At 45.3% G+C, this 22,518-nt stretch overlaps 1 protein-coding gene and 2 long non-coding RNA genes across 30 annotated transcripts in view; 2 read left to right on the top strand and 1 right to left on the bottom strand.

Moving 5' to 3' along the window:
- The first annotated feature begins 5,805 nt into the window (after nt 1-5,805).
- Nucleotides 5,806-6,710, top strand: LOC122237850. Its single transcript, XR_006216542.1, has 2 exons — nt 5,806-6,156; nt 6,443-6,710. It is a non-coding gene; the product is annotated as an uncharacterized LOC122237850 (long non-coding RNA).
- Nucleotides 6,711-10,389: 3,679 nt separating this feature from the next.
- LOC122237852 lies at nt 10,390-19,866 on the top strand. Its single transcript, XR_006216545.1, has 3 exons — nt 10,390-10,480; nt 15,890-15,960; nt 19,782-19,866. It is a non-coding gene; the product is annotated as an uncharacterized LOC122237852 (long non-coding RNA).
- DLC1 (DLC1 Rho GTPase activating protein) overlaps nt 11,693-22,518 on the bottom strand; it is a 560,457-nt gene continuing 549,631 nt past the window's right edge. For 26 of the 28 annotated variants that reach the window (XM_042983066.1, XM_042983079.1, XM_042983071.1 and 23 more), the window contains 3 exons: nt 21,648-21,865; nt 20,741-20,914; nt 11,693-13,093 (listed from right to left, as the gene is read on the bottom strand). In XM_042983066.1, coding sequence (XP_042839000.1) covers nt 12,823-13,093; nt 20,741-20,914; nt 21,648-21,865 — 663 coding nt within the window. In that variant the 3' untranslated portion in view covers nt 11,693-12,822. Of the gene's footprint in view, nt 13,094-17,373; nt 19,992-20,740; nt 20,915-21,647; nt 21,866-22,518 lie in introns of those variants that run through there. The other 2 variants (XM_042983084.1, XM_042983090.1) reach the window with 1 other exon arrangement.

Below are 22,518 nucleotides of genomic sequence, written 5' to 3'. Positions count from 1 at the left end.
CACAAAGTGCCAGGGAAAGTGCCCTGGAAGGCAGGAAAGACGAGTCACATTTGAGTAGAGACTCCAGGAGTGGGGGAAGTGGACAAGTGAAAGGGATTTCACATCCAGGTGTGTCTGGACCCTGGGATGGGAGTGGAGGTGGGCAATGGTGAGGCCGGATGGCAAAAGGTTTTAGGGAGAGCACGCTAAAGAGCCTTTAAAAAAATTCAGTTTATTTTGGGGGGGGGGGGGCAGGGAGAGAATCCCAAGCAGGCTCTGCACTGACAGTGCGGGGCTTCAACTCACAGACCCTGAGATCACGACCTGAGCTGAAACCAAGAGTCCCACGCTTAATGGACTCAGCCACCAAAACGCCCTGAAAGATCCGCAACTTTAACCTGCAAGAGGGTGATTTTTGAACTGTCCCCTGAAGAGCCCAAGGGCTTCCCACCTGCCAGGCTGCTTGATGGCAGAGGGCGGGCGGGATGGTGAGGTGGGTTCTAGCCTCCACCTTCCCACTCCGTTTTCAAACACATTGTGCTTCTGATTCGTCCTTCCTTCGGAGGCTGTATGCCACGGCCAGAATTCTGAAAACCAGCCGTGTTGGCGATGGAAGCCGTGGGCTCAGAGACGCGCCAGGCTCAAGGAGAGGGGATCACGTCCTCTCACCACACAGGAGGGCGGGCAAGGCCCTGAGCGCCACCTGCAAAAACGTGCAGGTTTTCTGGATCAGCTTCAGTAGCAACGTGGACTAGAAAGGGACCTTGGGCTTCGGCGAGGGCTCAAACCTTACCAAGGCCCCGCAAAGGACGGCACTCCCGCAGTGCGGCCCTTCCTGACGAGTCACGCTTCCCGGTGGCACACCTGTCATTAGCTCCTGTTTCAATCTCTGCTTCCCAGGGGATGAAGCAACTCACCAAACATACATCCTCACCCAGAGGCAGAGGCGGGGTTAGCTCCCCGGACTCGGACTCGGACTTTAAACTATTGTTTAAAGTCTTCAACCACCAGATGAAAATAGTGGAACAGCAGGGCTGTTCGAGGCACGGGCACCGAACCAGGGCGCAGAGGGGCGGGTGGGTCGTGGGAAGCGAGGCCCAGGGAGGGGGGCAGGTAAAGTGAAGAGAGGCATCCCAGCCTGTCGGGTTTGCCCGAATCTGGTTCCTTCTGTGCCAAGCAAGAGAAAGTCGTGCTCTCTGAGCCCCCTGCTGTCTCTCATGCCGTGACACTGGTTTTCAAAAAAGTCTAACGTGTTCAAAGGTGCCAGCTTCCCGTTTTCTGTCAGTTTCTACAACGGTGCAATTCAAGGGAGGAGAGGAGGATCCTTCCTTTTCCGTAACACGCTTACATCTCAAAGCGCTCACCTTCGGGAGTCGCGCGCTACGTGGCGCAGAGCGAACGGATCCTCGGGCTGCTACGTGACTGCGCGCTCGCCGCGCCCCTCGCCGCCCCGCCGGCGCCCCTGCCCGCGCGCTTGGCCGCCGGGCGTCCCGGGGGGCGGGGTCTCCTAGGCGAGGCGGGGCGGGGCGGGGCCTCCCCTCCGGCCTCCCACGCCCTCCACGCGCCCCGGTCGGGGAAGCTCCGGGAGCAGACGCGCTCGCAGCCAGGTGCGGAATTCCGTCTCCTTTCTCCACCCGGGGCGCGCAAGGTCACCGCCGCGCTCCGAGCCCTGCTTCCTCGTTCTTACGCTAGGGGCTGGCGCCATCCCGGGGCCCTTACAGCTCTCAGGTCTGAGGCTGTGTTGTCCTGAATGTCGCTTTTCTGTGCCCCTGTCTGCAAAGCGCCGCGAGTTCCTTGGGATAACAGTGGTGACTTAAGTTTGCCACCCATTGCTTATGAAATCCACTAAAATGCCACTTTAGAATCAGTGCTGACTTAGATGCAGTAACTGTCACATCGTCCCTGTATAGTTTACCAGTCACTATAAATGGTAGGGTGGGATACAAATCATTACTTCCATTTTTGCCGATGAGGAAATTAACGTTGTTTTTTTATATAATAATCATTATTACTAAAAAGGTAAATTGCTAAAGAATTTACATATATGAAACTCCTTCTTCTGGAGCCACTTTCAAAGAATGCTCCAGATCTGACCTTAAACAAAGGTAAAGGGCAAAGCGATGTTATCTTTTAGGTCAGGAAAATAAACAGTTTTCTGTTTTCTTCCCTCTTTTGTAAGCAGTGACATTTGAGAGGTTTCTCACCAGCAGGTTTTTGCTTATGCCTGAAAATTATCTGACTGACATTAGCCTAAACAAGGGGCAGGGGGCAATCTAGGGGGACCTCCCTTGTGCTTTAAATAGAATGTAGGGAGGTCACAGAAATGGGGGCCTATAGTTTTTTAGGGAAATATCTTCGTGCTCATTTTATGATCTCCCTGACCCCTGAAAATGGCGAGGAGGGTAGAAAGGAATAAGATTTCTCTGTAGCTGCTTGCTTCCTTGGTGAGACTTGGATAGCGTCCAAAGAACCCCAAGGGTAGCAGTCCAGCTGTGTAACTGGTCTGGGGTGGGAGTAGTGAGGGTGCATATGAGTCCCATCTGCAGATCCTCTACTGACTGTGCATTTTAACCTGTACTGCAGTATGAGGAGATGACTCTCTCTGCCTTAGAAAGCTCAGAAAAGTTGCCTCAAGTGGAACTGCCGGGAAATCGCAGAACTGACTTTCAAACCCAACTATCTGAACTCCAGCTTCAGTACTGTCTCCTATTTCAAAGAACACGCATGTTCTCAGGCCCCATCAGAGTGAGTCCTCGGATGGCAGGGACTTCCAGGGGAATGAGAGTGTGGGTCTCTCTAATCTACAGTGACCCGGCTCCAAAGCAGTGGGATTGGGGCACCTGGTTTCTCAGTCAGTTGAGCATCTGATCCTTGATTTCAGTACAGGCCTTGATCCCAGGGTTGTGGGATTAAGCCCTGAGTTGGGATCCGTGCCGAGTGTGGTGCCTGCTTTGGATTTTCTCTCTCTTCCTTTCTCTCTCTCTCTCTCTCTCTCTCAATCTGCTCCTCTCCCCCTCTCACTCTCTCTCTACAATAAAACAAATAAATCATTAAAAAAAAAAAAAAAAGCGGGATTCATTGAAAACAAAGTCACACAATACGAATTGGCAAAAGGTGGCCCGTGGGCCAAACCTAGCCCATAGAAGGCCAGCAAGTTAAGACTGGTTTTCATATTTTTTAGTGGTTGGCGGAAAAGCTTTTTTTAAGGAATATTTTGTGACATAAAAATTTATGAAATTCAAGTTTCCATAGCCACGAATAAACTTTTGTTAGAACCTATCCATGCTCATAGCGTGTATGGCTGCTTTCACGTTACCAACTCTGTGTTGAATCAAATTGTTTATCGTTATTCACCATAATCATGTTCTATAAAGTTACCAGGAATACTGAATTAGCAAACACTGAACCATTGCTCCTGAGGGAAATACAGGGTGAGGGGTCTGCAAGCCTTGGTCACAACATTTTTGTCAACAGATGAATATATAACCTTATTTTGTGTGTATTTATGTTAAAAGAAATTTCATTTTCCTGTATTATTTATTCCTGGACATTGCACACATGGCCAACTTGTGCTGGGACAAAACTTGGCTGGCCTACACAGTTTTCCCCTTTTAAGGCCCATCACAGCCTTCTTGCCCATAGAGCACTGACAGCCCTTCAGCACTATGCTTGGGTGCCATTTTAAACATGGCAATCACTCACAAAACACACACAAAAACCATGACACTAAATAGACCACCGAAAGGACATTTGTGTGCAGTATGAAAGCCGAAATGAGAAGACAGAAGGTTGCCTTGTTCACCGTCACAGCTGGGAACGTAGGTGTCTGGTGAGTCACGTTTTTCACTGCTCTGCACATGTCCCTGAATAACTACCTACAAAGGCACCACCAGTATTGCTTTGGGGATTATAAATAAATTTCAGTGGGGCACCCGGGTAGCTCAGCCGGTTAAGCAACCGACTCTTGATTTCGGTTCAGATCATGATCTCACGGTTCGTGAGTTCAAGCCCCTCACTGGGCTCCCAGCTGATAGTGCAGAGCCTGCTTGGGATTCTCTCTCCCCTTCTCTCTCTCTCTCTCTCTCTCTCTGCCCCACCCTAAAGTGCCTGCTCTCTCTCTCTCTCTCTCAAAATAAGTAAATAAACTTAGTGAGGGGGCAAATTCCTAACTATGGAATCCAATTATAACGAAGATCCACTCTTCTTGCAGCAGAGAACCGTGTGGACTATAAAATACACAATTTTACTGGATGGCCCTTCATGAAAAAGTTTGCCAGCCCCTGCCCTACAGTGTTTTCTCAGCCTTTCCCCCAAAGAGAGTGAAACAGGACAACAAAGGGACACCATAGTGGTATCCAAACTAGAGAGCACTCATAGGAAGAGCAAAATGAAGTCATTCACGAGGTCAGGAAACTGGGAGTTCACGTAATTGAAGGTGGAAAGAATTTCCAAACCATAGAGCAAAGCTTCACTTTCTTCTTGCCTCAGATCTTCTGGTTTTCATTCAACAAACCATTTTCCAGTACCTCTCATTTGCATGGGTCTGTACTGAGGGTCGAGTTTGGTTAGTAACCCCCTTCCTTGGTCAATGTGTTGCGGACGGAAGCAGTAAAGGGTGGGGAGAGGAGAGAGGACTTGACACAAAGCCTGGCCAATTTATAATATACTTGACTGTTTATGTACTTGGATAATCAGCTTCTGCAACAGATTATGTGAAACACTTCGTTTGCTTGTATGGCGTTCTGGTCGCAGAAAAGATCTGAGACAGCTCACAACCCAAGCAAGTCAGCTGGAGTGAGAAGAGCGGGTGGGTAGGTGAGGGGGGTCTGAGAAGTGATTCGATACAAGCAGGCAGTCCCTAGGGGCCAGGGATTGTTACCGCGAGTTTCAAGTTCGATTCTGAGGTTCCCAGCTCAAAAAACTCCGGTTGGGGGAGATAAAAGTCAGTTCTGAGAGCAAACTCCGAGGACAGGGGCTTTCTGCTAGTCCTCAGGACTAGACCGGTTTCCTGATGTGAGGTTTCTCAGAGTGAGACCAGGAGGGGCAGGGGCCCAGCTCCACAAACCCAAGCAGATCCAAACCAAATGCTTAACGGCTTCCTACCCCCATGAAAATGCAACTCTGTATTTTCTTTGGAACCTAAACGTTAAATGTCTGAGTATTTACTTTTCCCATGTCTGGCTGTACCCAAAGAAAACACCTAAAGTACCAAGAAGCGTGATACACTGAGTAATTTTGAAATAGCCCTTCACGGGGGACATTCTCGTCCAGCCTCTGGCTAAGGGTTGGAAGGCATCAGGTCAGCGCTGAGAGAGACCATAGTTTGTTGTTAACTGAAGTGCAGTCCGTATAGACTAGAAATTTTAGACGGCTGTGGAGTGTGAAGGGCCAGCAGGCAAAGCCAGGAACTTTTCTCAGGAAACACTTCGGGGTCCACCCTAGCCTTGAACAAGCCACAGCTTTATTCTACAGGGAGGGCTAGAGGTGATTTCATCCTGGAAGATTTTCAAAGGCCACCACCCCATGAAAAAATTCCAACAATGCTTACATTTGCATGGCCAAAAAAAAAAAAAAAAAGCATGTTTCTCCTAAGACCCTCATGGAGACCAGTATACATGAAGTCCCTTTATGCTTACCCTGACCCTTAGTCTAGGTGACATATTTCTTCTTCCTGTTTCTTGACATGGAAACAGAGGCTCAGACAGATTAAGGACTGGAGTCCCAGAATTCTGATCCCATTGAAATTTTCCATCAGTCACGTGCTATTACTCCCAGCTACCCGTGCTCAGTGATGTCATAGTGGATCCCCGTGTGGAATATGAAGTAACAGGCTGTGTGCTGGGCGACAGCAGAAGTCACCTGCACCCCAGGAGCACACACACCACAGCACTGTCAGCTCAGCCTGGACACAAACCGATGTCATTCCCCAGCCTCGCAGTGTGGGCTGGCCAGTCCTCACGGGGGTCAGAGTTCATCCTAGCTGCCCAAAGACCTCACCATCGACCTGAGCATTAGATTTTACGGAGGGGAGTTCACTAGAGCGGGATCACACAGCGAGTCCTTGAACTGGGCATCCATGCATTGAAATTCACTCCTCCCTCTCCCTGTCCAACCCCTACCCTCTGCAAGAAGTCTCTACAGGTTTCTAAGCCGCTCCGCACACCTGAGACCAAGCAGGTGCTAAAGATAATGCTAAAAATATGATCAGACGAGTAGACCATAAGCCCTTTCATGTCGAGGATTAATTTGAAGGGATTTGTCAAGCGCAGAGGTCTTCTCCCGGCCTGGTGGAATCCAGACTCTCCTTGTACTGGGGTGGAGAGTCCTCCTTCCGAAATCGCATCTTTGAACCAGGATGCAGCTCTCTCGGGAAGCGTTAAAAAGTTACGAGTCTCAGCTCGGAGGCTGAACATGAAACCTCAGCCCTTCAACCTCACTTATGTCTTTTTATTTTTCTTCCCAGATTGCTGCAACCAAACGAACTCCGTTGCTCCTAGCAGTGAATCCCAGAGGTGAGGCTTGAGGCAAGGATAAGGGAGTGTGAGAAGAGGCCCTTTATCTGGGATGAGAAACGTAGGATTGAAAACAGAGGGTGGTGATTCAATTACATATCATACGTTTCCTGTCCATTACAGACTGATGTCAGACAGTTCAAAGATTTTGCTTCTTAAAGCTTCGATTTCTATTTGTGGGCTGTTAGTGCTGACTGAAATAAATATCTTCAGATTTGATTGCTTGTTATTTTTTAAAGGAGAGGTGCTCTTTGTTTTTGTTTTTTTTTTAAAGGGTAGGTGAGTAGGTAAATGAGTCGAAAAGTTAGCTAAGGTACAATCACCCTGCCAGGATGCATGTAAAACAGAATCCCAAGGAAAATCATCAGTGTCATTTGAAGCCGAGAGATGGAATGCAATTACAAACAGCTGTGGTAAAGCCCTAGCTCACTGAGAGCTTAATACAAAGGAGGAGAAACATACCTTGTGAGCATCTGGCGTTGAGTCTCACTCTTGCCATTTTCTGGAAAGAAATCAAAAAAAGACCCAGCATCCAATGTCAGTGTGTTTGTCCATCCTTACCCTAATTGAGATTTCTTCCAGGCTCCATTAGCCCTCACTCTGAGGATAGATGCTTATTTAGATTGATTGTGTTGCAGAGTCCAGACTGGTAACGGGGACAAGAAAGATACATACCCACAGTCCAGTTTCCTCTGCATCGCTCATTAAGGGGCTGTTCACAGAGCCCTCCAGATACTCTCTTATAAATTGTTAGATTTCGGTTTCCCCAGTTAGGTGGAGGCTCCGAGTCAGCAAAGAGCCACATCTACTGTTGATTGTGTCCCCTGGACCCTTGCTTATAGTAGGTGTTTGGCAATGTTTGCTGGAAGCTGTAGGCATGGTCTGGAGCAAAAAGTTCCTCCTCCAGCACGTGCAGACCAGGAGGGAGCCCTCCTTCCCCTCCACTTGTCTGAGCCTAGAACTGAACCTGAGCTTTTCCTGGTAGAAACTACATATCCTTCATCCTCTGTCTTCGAAGGCAAGTCTTGCTGTAAAGCCGATTGTCTCTGATCTGTTTCACACTTTTTTGGAGCTCTGGGCATATGACAGGTACTGGGTTAGGTGTTGCGGACAGAGAAGGAAGTAATGTTTGCCCCTGAAGAGGTGACTGTCTGGTAGGGGCAGCGCCAGGCCAAAACCCAAACAAATCAAAACAAAGCACAAATCCAGACGATGACAAAATCGTGTGGCAAAACAGAGCCCGGAGGAAAGACACTTCACCCAGCCCTGGGGGCCTTCTTAGAGTCTCTTGATGCGTGGATTAGAGTGAGCTAGGCAGGGTTAAAAGTTTCCACTCAGCTGTTTCGCAGAAGTGTTTGGACATGTGAGCAGGCAGGACCTTTGAGTCACCTGGAGGACCGCCTGTGGCTTGGCTGATCAGCGGCCAACTGAATAACCTGGACGTGAGTAGGGGAGGAAGATTGGCCGTGGGTTTCCAACCTCTTCGTCAGCCAGCATACCGGCACTGTTTTGTTTTGTTTATTTTGTAATCGTCAGGGACTTCACATTTTGAAACCTGATGTCTGGCAATGAAAGTGCATGAAGCCAAACTAACTAATTAGTTTTTCTAATTATAATTTATCAAAACCACATGTTATCATATTACCTCCAATTGAAGCTTCTGATTATCACAGGATAGCAAGGAACACCATCGGGGGAGGATGAAATTCCCTATAAATCAGCAAAGTGTTTTAACCAATTTGTACAGATTTATTGTGCTAAGATGTGATTTGCATCATTTTGTTTTTTAAACTTTATTTATTTTGAGAGACAGCGTGAGTGGGGGAGAGGTGGCGGGGGTGGGGGTGGGGGTGGGGGTGGGGGTGGGCACGGAGAGGGAGAATCCCAAGCAGGCTCTGTACTGTCAGCACGGGGACGGATGTGGGGCTCGATACCACGAACCGAGATCACGACTTGAGCCGAAATCAAGAGTCAGATGCTTTCCCGATTGAGCCACCCAGGTGCCCCTTGTTTTTTGTTTTTTAAAGATATTAAAGTAGTAACCAGTTCTTTATTCTGGTAAACACTAGCCTTGTGAATCAGAGACTGTGTTGGAATATCAGAGAGTCTAGGGCAATTTCTGACTTTTTTTTTTTTGCGAATGTGCTCACTTATTTCATTAAGTTTTTTGGTTGACGTAAGTCACTCTTTTTCCCATTCTGCTTCACCGTGAAGCTTCCAGCTCATCATGGAAGGGATTCATGAACAGAAGTCATTGTCTTCAATAAGCTAGGGTATTCGAGGACCTAAAACATCAAGCTAGGAAAAAAAATAAAACAAATCCGTGGGTTCCTGATAATTATCAAGGAGCCCATCTCCTTACCTGGCCCTGGAATCTTTTATGAGGTGACCTGTAGGCACGTGGTCAGCACTCCAGGGCACGGGCGGGGCCGCTCTGTTCTTCCTGAAGCCAGGCCACCTCCCATCACCCACGGTTTCAGCTGCCTCCTTTATACTCTTTCAAATGCATGCCTTAGCCCAGGCTTCTCTCTGGAACTCTCCTCCCAGATTTCCATCACCCACGGGGACAGCTGCACTTAGGTCACCTGCAGAATCCGCAATCCACCCACAATTTACGTCTCCAGACTTTCCCATCCGCTTCTGAGATCTGTTTCCGCTCCTGCCTGAACCGCTTAGCTCAGAAGGCCGCACGCATCACCTTCAGTCCTGGCTGCGGGGCTGGGCTTTGGAGTGCGGGCCTCGTGGCCAATCGCCCTCTCATTCTAAAAAGACCGTCACCAAATCCTGCCCATGCTGCCTCCTGATTAACCGCGTTCAACGGCTCCTCCTGCTTCACCCCCAAGCCACCCTCTTGGCCCTGTCGCTCACGGTCTCCTGTGGGTATTACTGCAAGGGACTCCTTTGCTGTTCTCCCGATGCCTTCTGGCTGAACCTACCCTCCACGGCACCTGCAGACTTCTCTTTTAAATAGTGAGATCCACTTGTATTGCCCCTCTCCTTCAAGGCTTTCCAAAGCGTCCTGTTGCCAGTAGGGTGACCTACAAATTCCTTAGAATGGTATGCAAGCTCGTTCTCCATCCAGGAGCCACACTCCTCCAGGCTGCCCGCCCAGAATGCCTTCCCCTTCCCCGCTGTCATCCTTCAGCACCCAGCTCACGTGTCATCTCCTGCTCTGGGCCTCTGGGTGGAGAATCCACTGGAGCACATTTTACTGGAATTACTTGTCTGTCTCCTTGAAAAAAATGACACGCACCTCCAAGTCAAGAGAGGCGGCACTCTTCTGTGCCTTTCCTCTGTTCTCAACACATGTTTGTGACTGATTAACCACGTAAAAATCTAGGCCACTGGTGCGGGAATCTAGAGACATCATAGGGATATGAAGCTGTCAGGCCTTCACCAGGGGGCCTCGCCACCCAAGCTTGGACAGTATCAATCTTAATTAATATTAAGCAATCATTAAGCATCAGTCTTAATATTAATCTTATGAATAGGTATCATCTATTTCAGCTTGTGTTTAAACTGGGAAATAATAGGAAACAGACATTCAGAAGTAATATTTACATGGTGCCTCTGATATGTTGGGCACGGTTCTAATGTCTTTATTATGATTGTCTTCACTTTGCAGACATGAAAACTGAGCCTAAGTAACCCTTTCCCCGAGATCACACAAAGTTGTGGTTTGACCTCTGAGAATCTGTCCAGAGTCTGTGCTGGTACCCACGACATAACAAGAGCTCCAGAATGATAATGGACAGAACAGCAGCTAACCGACCCTGAGGGCTTACCGTGTGCCACAAGCAGGTTCTGTTCCAAATGCTTTATGTGATTTCTCTGGGGGAACCCGGACCACTGAACCAGCTGCGCTTTGTTTTCCTCGTCTGCAAAATGGGATAATAGTGCCTCCCAACCTCAAAGGTTTACAGCAAGGATTAAATAGGATCAGACGTGGAAAAACCAGAGTCGTGCAGACCTGCCACTGAAAGGAACCGGTAATCACGAAATCCCAGGGCTCCTCACGGCTTTCAGGAGTAACGATGGGAGAGTAGAAACGACAGCTTGGCCGGTAGTGAGAGGGCCCGGTCCCAGGAGAGTCAGAGGTGTGAGTGAGGGTCACACCAGGGCACCTCGCTGGAGGTAAACACAGAGAAAGGGCTGACACTGAAAATCGGGCATCTGTTGTTTTACTGGGGAGAAAAAACTTACCTCCTCGGGGGTGACTCTTCCCCGGATGTGGGCCCTGGCCCATTTGTTGCTGTGGCTGAAAACCTGTGGGTGGTCGCAGCCTCCCTAGTTCTGCTTTGGCTTCAGGGATATTAGACTTTGGGTTCGGCCACCTCAGAAGTCCCGTCCAGTTCAACATTCTCTGACTCCACGGCGCCCCCTAGGCTCTGACTCACCAGGTTACTTCATTGGCCTGTCCTTCCTTGCCGTCCCAGAGGAAGGCGTGTCTTTCAAAGCCACCTTTCCTCCTGTGAGCCCATGGCTCCCTCGCGCAGAGGGACTTGGAAGCCCTGTGTATCCCTCCCCTCTCCATCTCTCCATTGGTGCACTTCCTTTGTCTTCAAACCTATAAATTCATGCCCCCTTAGTTACTTCCACCCATGTGTGCCTGCCCCTGAACTTAAGAACATTTTCCCCCCAGGGCGCCTGGGGGACTCAGTTGGTTAAGTGACCCACTCTTGGTTTCGGCTCAAGTCCTGATCTCACGGTTTGTGAGTTCAAGCCCCACATTCCAAGTTCAAGCTTGGGATTCTCTCTCTCTCCTCCCTCTCTGCCCTTCCCCCACTCTCCCTGTCTCTAGTCTCTCTCAAAAATAAAAAAAAAAAAAACAAACAAAAAATTATAAAAAAATAAAAAAGGAAAAATTTCCCCAAATCTACTTTCTCTGACCACCACCCTACGGCGGCTGTCTCCTTTACCTGCCCAGCTTACTGAGTGACTATTAGCTCTGTCCCCAATGCCTTACGACCTCCTTTTCTATTCCCTCTATAACAACTTTAGATAGCTCTCCTTGCCCAAAGCAGGCAAATGATAAAGATCCTGAAGCCTGTCTAGCAGAGATAGGCTGAATATCTATATGTTAATAGAAGCAAGAGAAACACAAAGTGACCTTTCTGCTTTGTAAATTAAAGGAATCCTAAGAAAACTAAAAATTCTTTTGTTTTTAAAGTTTTTTTTTTTTTTTTTTTTTTTTCAGGGATGTGGGGTGGGGAGGGGAGGCACATGCAGGTGTGAGAGGTGACAGAAACGAAGAAGGAAAGGAATGAGGAAAGAGGGAACAGCCAACTTTAGAGGCCAGGAAAGGGCCCTGGGCGTAAGGCTGGTTTGTAGGATTGAGAGAGAAAAGTCACAGGAGAGCCAAGGAAGAGATATGGCCAGAGGGGAGCAGATCCACATGTCAAGAGGACAAGAAAAGGAAGAGGCCAAGAAGTTAGGGTGACAAGTGAAGTAAGAAATGGCATTTCATCAGGCAACAGAAGAGTCTGGCTCTTTGGGCGTCTCCAAAACCAGACGCATATGCAGGAGGGGTGACCCCTGACTTCAGGATTTTAGTGAGTGTATTTTAGTAACTGGACACCCTGCATTAGTCCTTCTTTTGTTTACTTCCTTCTCATACTGCTTCTTTCTTCTTTTGTGGCTTAAATGAGGGTTTTGTCTTATTTGGAGGCACTGTCCCTTATATTCCTTGATGTATCTCCATTTGTACTCTTCTTGGGATTCAACGGAGTTAGGACCAGAGAAAATTAGAACGTGGATGAAAGCAAATAAACAGAGTGAGTCTTCTTATTCTGTTAGGTCTGCTGGGTCACGAAGAGGCAAAAATCACGGAAAACGCAATCGTGAAGTTTAAATGGCCGCTGGCCCCTTTGATGTCAGGCTGAACCACCTGCTGAAGTCATGAATAGTCCTGTTGGATGACTCAGGGTAGAAGGCCCCACTGGAGATGCCCACTGGTGGCACTGGAGGCCGAGATCAGTCTGACATGAGAGTGTTGGTGGCACTAGGTTGGTTAAAAACAAACCAACAAGCCAACAGCTACACCTTGATCCTGCCTTCCCAGGCAGGTCGCTTTGCTTCTGGAAATTTGGCATCTTCTTTTCTTTCCACAAAGTTACACGAGAATACATTCCATTTTCAGCCTTCTGGGTCTTGGGATAAAATATCCTCTATCTCTTTGAGATATTGCAACCTTGTGCATGGTCCCGAGGGTTCAAATTTCTTTTTGCTTTAATCATCTTTACAGACTGTGTGAACTTCAAAAATAGAGCTTGGCTTATCTTTGTTATTGGAAAACATACATCCTATCAGCCAGCCCTAGAAGTCAGGACAACTAACATCTCTGGAGCGTGACATTAAATCCCCCATTTCTTTGATTAATTATCTTCCGTGCTAAGTGCTTGCTTGAGCAGGGCGAGGAACCTTCACTAAGCTTCCACGGGAGGAGTGGGCAGCCTTGGATGGTCTTTAGCTTTAAAAACCTTCGTAAACTGCTTTTCGCTGAGAGCACTCTCAGATCATGTATCATGAAAGTTCTTTCACACTTCTTCCTAAGAGGCTTCTTTCTAGCTTTGATGAGCTGTTGTAAGTAATATGCATTAGTACTGAAAATAAGAAAAGAAATAGGTTACTTTAGTAAATTATACTGTTTAATATGACAGAGCTTTGACAACTTTGAAAAAGGATAAAGCAGGTAAAGAAATATCCCCTCGAGGCAGCAAGCTAGGAATGCTTGTGGAAGATATATTCTTGCCTTGGAATTGCTACCGCCGACTTCAGCGTTCAGACGTCCCATTGTTATCAAACCTAGATCAGGAGTCCCTACATTGGAGGATACCCTGGGTGCGGACAGCTGAGGCCAAGTGGCGTCACCAACATGAAAGGAAGCTTGGGCACCAGTGACGAGGAAAAGGGTGGGGACAGGCTCAGACCACGCAGGGACAACTGTTTCTGTCCAGAGCAGCAACATCTGTGAGGCTTCCTTTGCTTGCGGCCAACAGAACAGAATATTCGGAATTATTAAACATTCTTTCGGATCAGCTACATCTTTATCTCTGGTTTGGAAAAGTACACATGCTCTAGCAGCAAAGGAAAGAGGTCATCCAGTTCAAGCTTGAGAAACACAAGAAGCTGGTCATAGGTTAGAGGAGACATAGTCTCATGGCTGGTGGAATGTGGAGTTACCTGAGCTGAAATGTGGCCAGGGAGATTTTAATAAAAATTTACCATATTTTCTTCTTTCTTTCCTTTCCTCTCTTCCACTCTTCTCCCCACCCCCCCATCCCCTTTCCTCTCCTCCTCTCCTTTCTTTCTTTCCTTTCTTTTCTCTTTCTCTTTATTTCTCTTCTTTCTTTCTTCCTCTTTCCTTCCTTCCTTCCTTCCTTCCTTCCTTCCTTCCTTCCTTTCTCCTTCTTTAAGAATTTTGTGATAGGTGGAAGAGAGATGGGAATTGGATTCCTTGGAAATATTCTTTGATTTTTGAAATAGAACTTGCACCAATACAGTAGCCACTAGCTACATGTGGCTATTTAAATTTAAACTAGTAAAAAATTAAAAAACTTTTAAATGTTTATTTTTGAGAGAGACAGAGCATGAGTGGGGGAGGGGCAGAGAGGGAGAAGGAGACCTAGAATTTGAAGCAGGCTCCAGGCTCTGAGCTGTCAGCACTGAGCCCAACACGGGGCTCGAGCTCATTGACCGTGAGATCATGACCCGAGCCACAATGGGATGCTTAACTGACTGAGCCACCCCGGAGCCCCAAAGCTAACAAAAAAGAAATGAAAGCAAGCGTTCAGCATCTTGGTTGCATTAGCCACATTTCCAGTGTTCAACAGCCACATGTGCTAGTACCTACTTTAGTAGCACAGCGAGGGAATATTTCCATCATGGCAGAATGTTCTATTGTACAGGCTCTAGAATGTCTTGAGCCCCTTTGCAAATATTAGAGTCCCAAATATTTGAGTCCCTTTGCAAATATTAGATAGCTACTTTATTTCTTTAAGCCTCCCGACCTCTTTGAGCTTTTTCATTTATAAAATGAGTCTAATGAGGCCTCCTTCAAAGGACTGCTATGAAATTTACATGTGACATTTACTGTATGCAATACACACATCCCAGTACCTCACACATTATAATGCTTAATATGCGGTAGCTTAACAAGTCCATTCAGACTTGAGCCAAACACACTTGTACTTGAAAAGTGCCTGTAACCTACAAAGCTTTTTGAAACAATTTCCTTGGGAATTAGACCATTTTTAGAGCATCAAGTCTTTCACCATGGTTGATGAGAGCCATTCTCAGAGTCACAAGGAGAGCGAGGCTTTTGCTTTCCAAAATGCTTTGCATCTTGATAGGAGAGAGAGAGAGAGAGAGAGAGATGAAAATTCCCTATGAGGGGCCATGTTTCTAGCCCTGAACTAAATTTTTTTTTTTTTTTTTTTTTTTTAAGTGCAATGAGATGAAAAATCTCTGCAAGGAGGTGTTTATGCGATAGGTGTCAACACAGCCTTGGGCCCAGACAGCCAAACCGCGGCCCTAATGGGAACTGTGTATACACAGCAAGGGTAATTACTTTGGGCTGCCGCTGCCAACATGATTTAGCAAACTCCCTGCCTGCAAAGGACTGATCATCCCCCGGAGAATGGGCCCAACTTCATTGCAACTGCACAGACCCACCTGAGTTCCCCCCCTGCCACAGGCTCTTTGAGGTCTTTTGTAATTTGCATCCCTTAGGCAAATGGAATTTAAATTCCTTGGGCAAATTTCATCCTGATGGAACACCAAGATGGCATGCATGCCATGATCTCATTGTTTAGGATTTCTGCTTTATAATCATTAATGTATGCTTCAACAGGCGGGTGAGGTAAAGCATTTGGGCCAAATCCCACTTTGCTTTCATGAAAGCTCCTTTACCTTTCAATAGCCCTTGCTTTTCAAAGCACCTTCACAAAGATCTCAGTTGTATTTTGTGACATGCTTGTGTGGTGGGAATCCCAGCATAATGAGGTATTGCAGAAAGTCACAGGACTGGGGTTCTGGTCCTGGGATGCAAGTTAAGAAGCCTGTAGGGAGATGTTCCCTTTGTAACCCTGAAGCAATGCAAGATCAGAGGGGTTGGGCAGGTTGCAGTCAGAGCACAAGCCTATTCTGTGCTGGCAGGTGGGGGAGAATCTCTCCTGTTTCACAGGGAGGCCTAAGTGGAGTCTCTGTACATTTCAAACCATATATTCAATTTGCCAACACAACTGTAAGGTCTTTCAAGCCTTAACTTGAAACAAAACTTTGCCTCATATTTATTTTTACCTATGTAATTTCACCTTAAGCATCTCAGGAATAGGGACAATTGAATTCGAGATGTGGATTAATGTGATTATTTTGCTATGAGCCTCCATTTTTCCTAGAGTTCTTCTCAATTTTGATGCTGGGGCCATATGGATTGGCTGTTACGATGAGACATTTATCTCCTAATTAGGTAAGGTCAACAAAGGGGAGATGGACAGGTAGTGGACCTGGGCTGGAGTCTTGGCTCCTTCTTCTGGCTCTGGGGACCTTAATTTGTCACTACCTAAGGTATATCCTTATTTTAGAATAATACTTATGCTTCATGGGGTATGTGTGAAGCTTAAATTAAGTGTGTAAAGTGCACAGAAGTAGAATAAAGACCCATGAATGGTGCTACAAAATTCTACACACCATTATAGCCTTTGTCCTTGCCTGTACACACACACACACATACACACACCCTAACTAGTGATGTTAGAAAGTACTGATTTGGGGGCATCTGGGTGGCTCAGTCGGTTAAGTGTCCGACTTCGGTTCAGGTCATGATCTCACGGTTTGTGAGTTCGAGCCCCACGTCGGGCTCTGTGCTGACAGCTCTGAGCCTGGAGCCTGCTTCAGATTCTATGTTTCCCTCTCTCTCTATCCCTCCCCCGCTTGTGCTCTGTCTCTGCCTCTCAAAAATGAACAAATGTTAGAAAAAAAAAAAAAAGTACTGATCTGGATCATTTTCCTTTATTTTTCTTTAGATTTTACTTACTTCCCAAAAAATCTCACTGGTCTCAATCAGCTCTTAAAAAGAAATCTCTTAAAGAACTATTTGTTAGAATTTTCCAAGTTATTCTATCTACAAATTGGTAAGCAAGATGCTTTGCATATAGTTATCTTGAGTTTTGTTCAATTAAGATCTTAAGCTGCCCCCCTGGGTACACAGGAACCTGTCCTCCGTCAGGACATGGCGTATCATTTCTACGTTAGTGTCTGTGAGATTTCAGTTCTGGGAGGGCAGGGTGAGGTGCTCACCGCTGTATCTTCAGGACTGAGCACAGTGTGAGGTAAACAGTAGGGGCTGAATAATTGACTCAACTCAATCTGTAATGGGGTCTGTAAGGATGTCTCCTCCATCCTGGTAACCTTCTGCAGCCTGTCAAACAAAGTAGTAGGTATTTCAGGCTTAATATGTTATGTTTTGATCTTTATTTTATTTAGTTCTGAGGAAACCAGGTCTGGAGGCAGGGGCACACATTAAAAAAAAAAAAAAAAGCCTTTGTGTCTTTTTAAAAATTACGAGGTTTGGTTTTTTCCCTTTACTATGCCCAGAGTGAGTGTTTGTCAAAATAAAACCTCTTCTAAAAGGGATATCAGTTTCCAAGAAACAAGATTGATTAAAATTGCATCGCAAAGAACTCTTCAATTTACCATCAGCGTCCACAGCCCCTATATAGGGTCTCCGCACGTCTTCACCAGTTTATACTTTAAGATCCCATTAGGTGTGACAACGTCCACTCTGTACAATCTCAAAATGGGCAGTGATGAACCAAAGCGAGGGCTTAGACGGCATCCTAGATTCTCTTCCTTTTCAAGTGACAGAAGCTAATTCAACCAGTTCCATTTAGCAAATAATAAATTTATTAGGTGCCTACAAGTACAAAACGCTGAAAGCCGCTGTAGGGGGTTATAAAGATGTGGAGGAGAGCCCTGCCCTCAAAGAGCTTACAATCTAGGTGATGAGTCACAATTAGTAACTTGTGGCAATATCACTTTAGGTGACTTACACAGAGTTCTTGGAACATTCACATCCTCTGAATTCTCCTGTTGTCAAATATGTTAAGGAATCCTTTCCACAGGAAAGCTGAACAGTGGGAAAGAGACCTTTTGTGGAATTAAACGGTGACCTTGGCTTTGCTTATATGAGCATCTTACTCTTCCTGGTTCCTTATTCTTATAACTTTCTCAGCATCGTTTCCTAACGACCTTTGTTAGGACAGCATCTCCATGCTTCCTGAACCTTCACTAGGGTTTCCTGTTTGTTAGTGAGTGGCTCAGTTGCAGTTTGGCCTTGAAATTATTTGCAGTCCCATTTTTCCTTCAGCAAATCTGATTTTCATTTTGGCTGATGCCAGGATGATATGCTTTGCAATCTGTGGTTCTAAGGGTAGGCGTGAGATGCGATACAAAGGAAAGCAGGCCAGACCTTTCCCTTACTTTAAACATTTAATAGTGCACTTACGGATTATATTCTGTACAGATATAGAGCAAGTTATAAACCTCTTCTTTTATTTTTTTTTACTTAGACTGTATTCATGTAAAGTGTATTTACATTAGGAAAAAAAAAAAAAGCATTGAGGTACAAAACCCAAAAGAATATCTGAGGTATAAATACAAGTATATTTTAAATAATAATTTTTGTCATGCTTTATCTAGGTTTGAAAGCACAGTGGACATGTGGACATGTTTCTTTATCTTAATAGAATGGTATATACAACATACAATCTTACAAATCTGAAAGCTATTAAAATTGCATATACAAGTATATCTTCATAAGGAACACTGATATCCAAAATACTCAAATTTTAAAACTCTAATCTTCCCCCGCTGCAAATTCTTCAAAGAACCTTTGAAATAACACTGACAATGGTAACTATAATATGTTATAACAAAATAAAACTCCTTCTTACAACTCTCATTCATACATTATTCACTTTTGATCCATACAAAATAAAGTCACTAATACTGTCTCATGAGTCAATCTTCATGGTTACGGTAAAACCTGTATAAAGACCACCCTTCCAAAAAACGGTGCTGGCACTTTTTTTGGGTTTTCTTTCTATGATAGCTATTTTCATTTACCACTAACATACATTCCAGGGGCATCATTATAAAGGGGAAGAAAAAGAAATGTAGGGAAAACAAAGCCGAGGGGGGGAAAAAAAAAGTCACAAAACCAGAAAACCTATTTGCTGAAAAGGACAGATCCAATTACTAAGTATGGGCAGCTTTCAGAAGCGCTACGAATAACCAGAATCCACGCCTGTTGTTAAATTTTAATACCTTGGTTTAAATTTACAGGGATTTCCTTGGGACAGACGTAGTTTCCTATGTTTTCAGTATGTCTTCAAGAGTTTGGGTTCGAAACATGAAAATGCAAAAAATTCCAGCAGGTAAAAAGTTCTGGGGCTCGACTGAGGAGATGTTAGAGTGTTCAGTTGTTACATCTCGACTTAAAAAACAAACACAAAAACACACAATAAAACTGTGCTCTGGAGCTAGTAAGGGTGGGGAAGGGGGTGGGGCGGGCGGAGTTTCTTCCCTGACCTGATCTATACTGGGTAAAAAGTGTATCACTATTTGCAATCAGATCTAAAGACGTACTGTGTTTGAGACAGGACAGCGGAATCAAGCTACTACAATTACTTTAAGGAAAGAGGAGGTTGGTAAAAAAAGGAATGTGCTTAATGACTTGGAAAAAAAATAAGTGGGCGAGGGTTTTGGGGTTCCCTTTCTGCATGGATCCATGGGCAGTCAGATATTCCAGGTTAAACTGAACCTGACGCATCAGTATCCTCCCGGGAGGCATCTCAGTGTGCCAGACACTGTGTTCCAACGTATACATCTGTGCCATTCGACCAGCAACAAACACACATACACACACTCCTCTGTGCAAACCTTTCTTTGCTCATCTCAGTGAGAAACATGTCAAAGAGTACCAACTATTCCAGTGGATACGCCAGTCCCTCAGCACGCTGCAAATAAAATGACATAGGTACACATACGCCAGAATCACAAGAGAATGAAGTATCTTCATTATTTTTCGTGATGTATTTATAGTTTTGCTTCTCAGAAGCAGTTTGGATAAGAATACTTTTTTTTTTTTTTTTTTTTTTTGCACAGTCTTACATATTCCAGTCAAGGTCTGTACTCTAGACCTTAAACAAACAGGAAGCAGCTTTGAAAATGTCTTAAATCACGAAAAGTCAATTCCTACACTCCAACTTGTCGTTTGCTTTGTTTCAGATTAGACTCAGAACGCATTCTTCCAAGGACTGGCAAGAATTCTAGAAACAACTATCCAGACGGCGGACGCAGTCGCTTGGCTTCAGTAATCACCTAGATTTGGGGTCTTTGGTTTCAGTGTTCTGATGATTGAAAGAGTCTCGGATCTTCACAACTTCAGCTGCACACAAATGTCCGAAAGATTTTGTGTACCACTCTGGCATGTGGCCCCTATAATGGGAAGGAAAAGCACATGGAGTCTTCAAACTGGAAAACACTGAACTAAGCTGGAGGGAATTCGGAATACATTTCCATTTCTTGATCCAGAAACCTTGTAAGTAAAGATCGTATTCCAAGATAATCTCCTGGCACATCTGTTACACCTCTGGAACCAGAAGTTTCTCCAGGAACAACATACTGAGTACAGATATTGAGTGACATTGTTTGGGAAAAGTTTTAGCATATAGAACAAAAACAGATTACAGTCACACAGTTGAAAAAGTACTGAGATGTAAAGACTTCAAATGAGAATTTAACCACTTTGGAAAGTTTTTTAGAGGTTCATGTTTTTGTCTGTATTGCTGTATTTCACAAATTTTCTAATAGGAACACACATTCGTCAATGGCACAGAGCACAGGCCTAATTAATTACTAAAAGGGTATGTCATATATTCAAGTATCTTTGAATGTAAAATGAGAATCATCTGCCTGCTACTTCAAACTCTCATTTCCTGTGGCTTTAAATTCATGTCAGAACCAGAGTATTCGTGTTGCTTTAGTACCACATTCTCTAAGGGATAGAAATCAGGAAGCCATCCCCCAAACACCAAGAAACACGAAGGTGTTACTTTACAAAAACTGCTCTTTAGGGAACAGACAAGACACAATGATGTGTTCATTTAAGCCATTCTCTGTGTCAGACAAAAAGTCTCATCTCCTTCATGACCCTCACCGTGTCAGAAATTAGAATCAGAACGTACCTTAAGTCGGCTCTGCACATGTAGGTGAGTTTGGATTTCCCTGACCCGCAGGGTTCGATCAGATACCTGGACAGGAGCACGTTGACTCTCACCCCCACCACAGGGGCCCGGTCGTGATCCACAGAGGTGAGTAAAAGGGCACATGCCCCCTTAGGTAAATTAGTCCTCCATGTTCTGCAGAAACAAAATCAGAGTAAAAAAGATGGAATTTTCTGGAAGCCAAGTTTAAAATGGGGCCCCACACTCAGAAGCTAAGGGGCAGGATCGGTGGCTACGCTGTGTGACCCAGTCCTGGAGACGGTATCCTTTGAACTATTGTGCAAGGGCTCTTGAATGAGTAACTCTGTGCAGAGTCACTATAGTGAGTATATATTCACATGTCAGTTCTTTGAAAGAGAACCAATTTGAAGTGTCAATGAAAGCCATTTTTACATTTCGCAAATGGATTTGTACATGGACATCCAGATCAGGGTTGCTCTATTGGAAAGCTCTGGACTAATGACGGGACATTTCCTCAAAGATTTCTGGAATTCCTCTTTCAATCATGTCTCCAGAGAATTTACGAATTACATATAATTCAGCTTTAACCACAGCGCACTTGGGACTTAAATGTTATTTCCTGGCTTATGCATTCACTTGCTGTTTCTGGTGAGAAAAATCTATCCTTAAAGGGGCAAGAATCTGCTACCAATGAGCATATTCAACTGAACGTGCCTCTGATTCTGAGTTCAGTTCCAAAAGTGTTCCAACCATTTTCAGCGATGGACACACTGTTGGAATACATACGGATACACTTCCCATATTTGCAAGGGTCCCACACCTTCCGTTTTACATAATTTCACCATCTTGTCATATTCAGTGACACCAGGCTCATCCTTGCCACGGTAATCATTTTGGAAACTCTCACCTCAAAACAACGTAGTCCCGGGCAGGGTGGGGCGCCATACTGTTTTGGACATACTGGTAAATTTCAGTTTGGCTGTCTAGGATTTCAATCACTTTTGAATCCAAAAGGTCTACATCCCAGAGGTGCTGCTCTTTAAGGAGGCGCTTTAAGATCTCCTCAGGCATAGCAGGGATTTCGATGGTTGACCTCCAAAGCCTCAGAGGCGGTCCTTCGCTCACCTGAAAAGAGGATGCATTTTTCAGTGCTACAATTCACACACACCTACACTTTGAGGGCAAACTGCCAGCTCGATTTATGGTCACGTGTTTAGGGGCTAATTACTATCTATATGCTGGTGTTCCCAAGTATATTCAGGAGCAGGCCAGAAAGCCTGGCCTTAGACTAATTTTCCAGTCAAAATTATTAACATCTGTTCTCTTGGGGCCTATATTAGAGTCAGTGCAATAAAATCAGATGATTTATATACCCATTCTAAAGCCTCCATGGCCATCCAGACACTCCCACTGTTTATTTCTTCTCAAGGTGGTAGAGACAGGACCAAGAAATACTATCACGGGCCTGTCATGCTGAACCATACAAGATGCCCCTGTCTTCAAGGGGCTTTTAGTCCTAACAAGTTAATTTCTCCCCCAAGTACTTTCCACTCATTAAAGGGCCAAGAGAAAAGTGGCTGAGAACAGAGGACAGTGCAAGGGGATTCTGAGCAAATTATGGAAACATCTGACCATGTCATAAAACACCTTAAAGCCCAATACCACTAGTAGAACATTCCAGGGGACTCTAGTGTGATTCTGTGGCCCCAGAAGATTTCATTAGATGGTCGGATTCCTCTGACAAGTGTATTTATTATTCCTTGCTGGACTCTTCCACT

The sequence above is a fragment of the Panthera tigris genome, chromosome B1 (assembly GCF_018350195.1).
Source record: "Panthera tigris isolate Pti1 chromosome B1, P.tigris_Pti1_mat1.1, whole genome shotgun sequence".
In the NCBI taxonomy this organism is placed as follows: Eukaryota; Metazoa; Chordata; class Mammalia; order Carnivora; family Felidae; genus Panthera; species Panthera tigris.
Note: the sequence above shows the minus strand (reverse complement) of the source record. Positions and strands in the feature narration are given on the sequence as shown.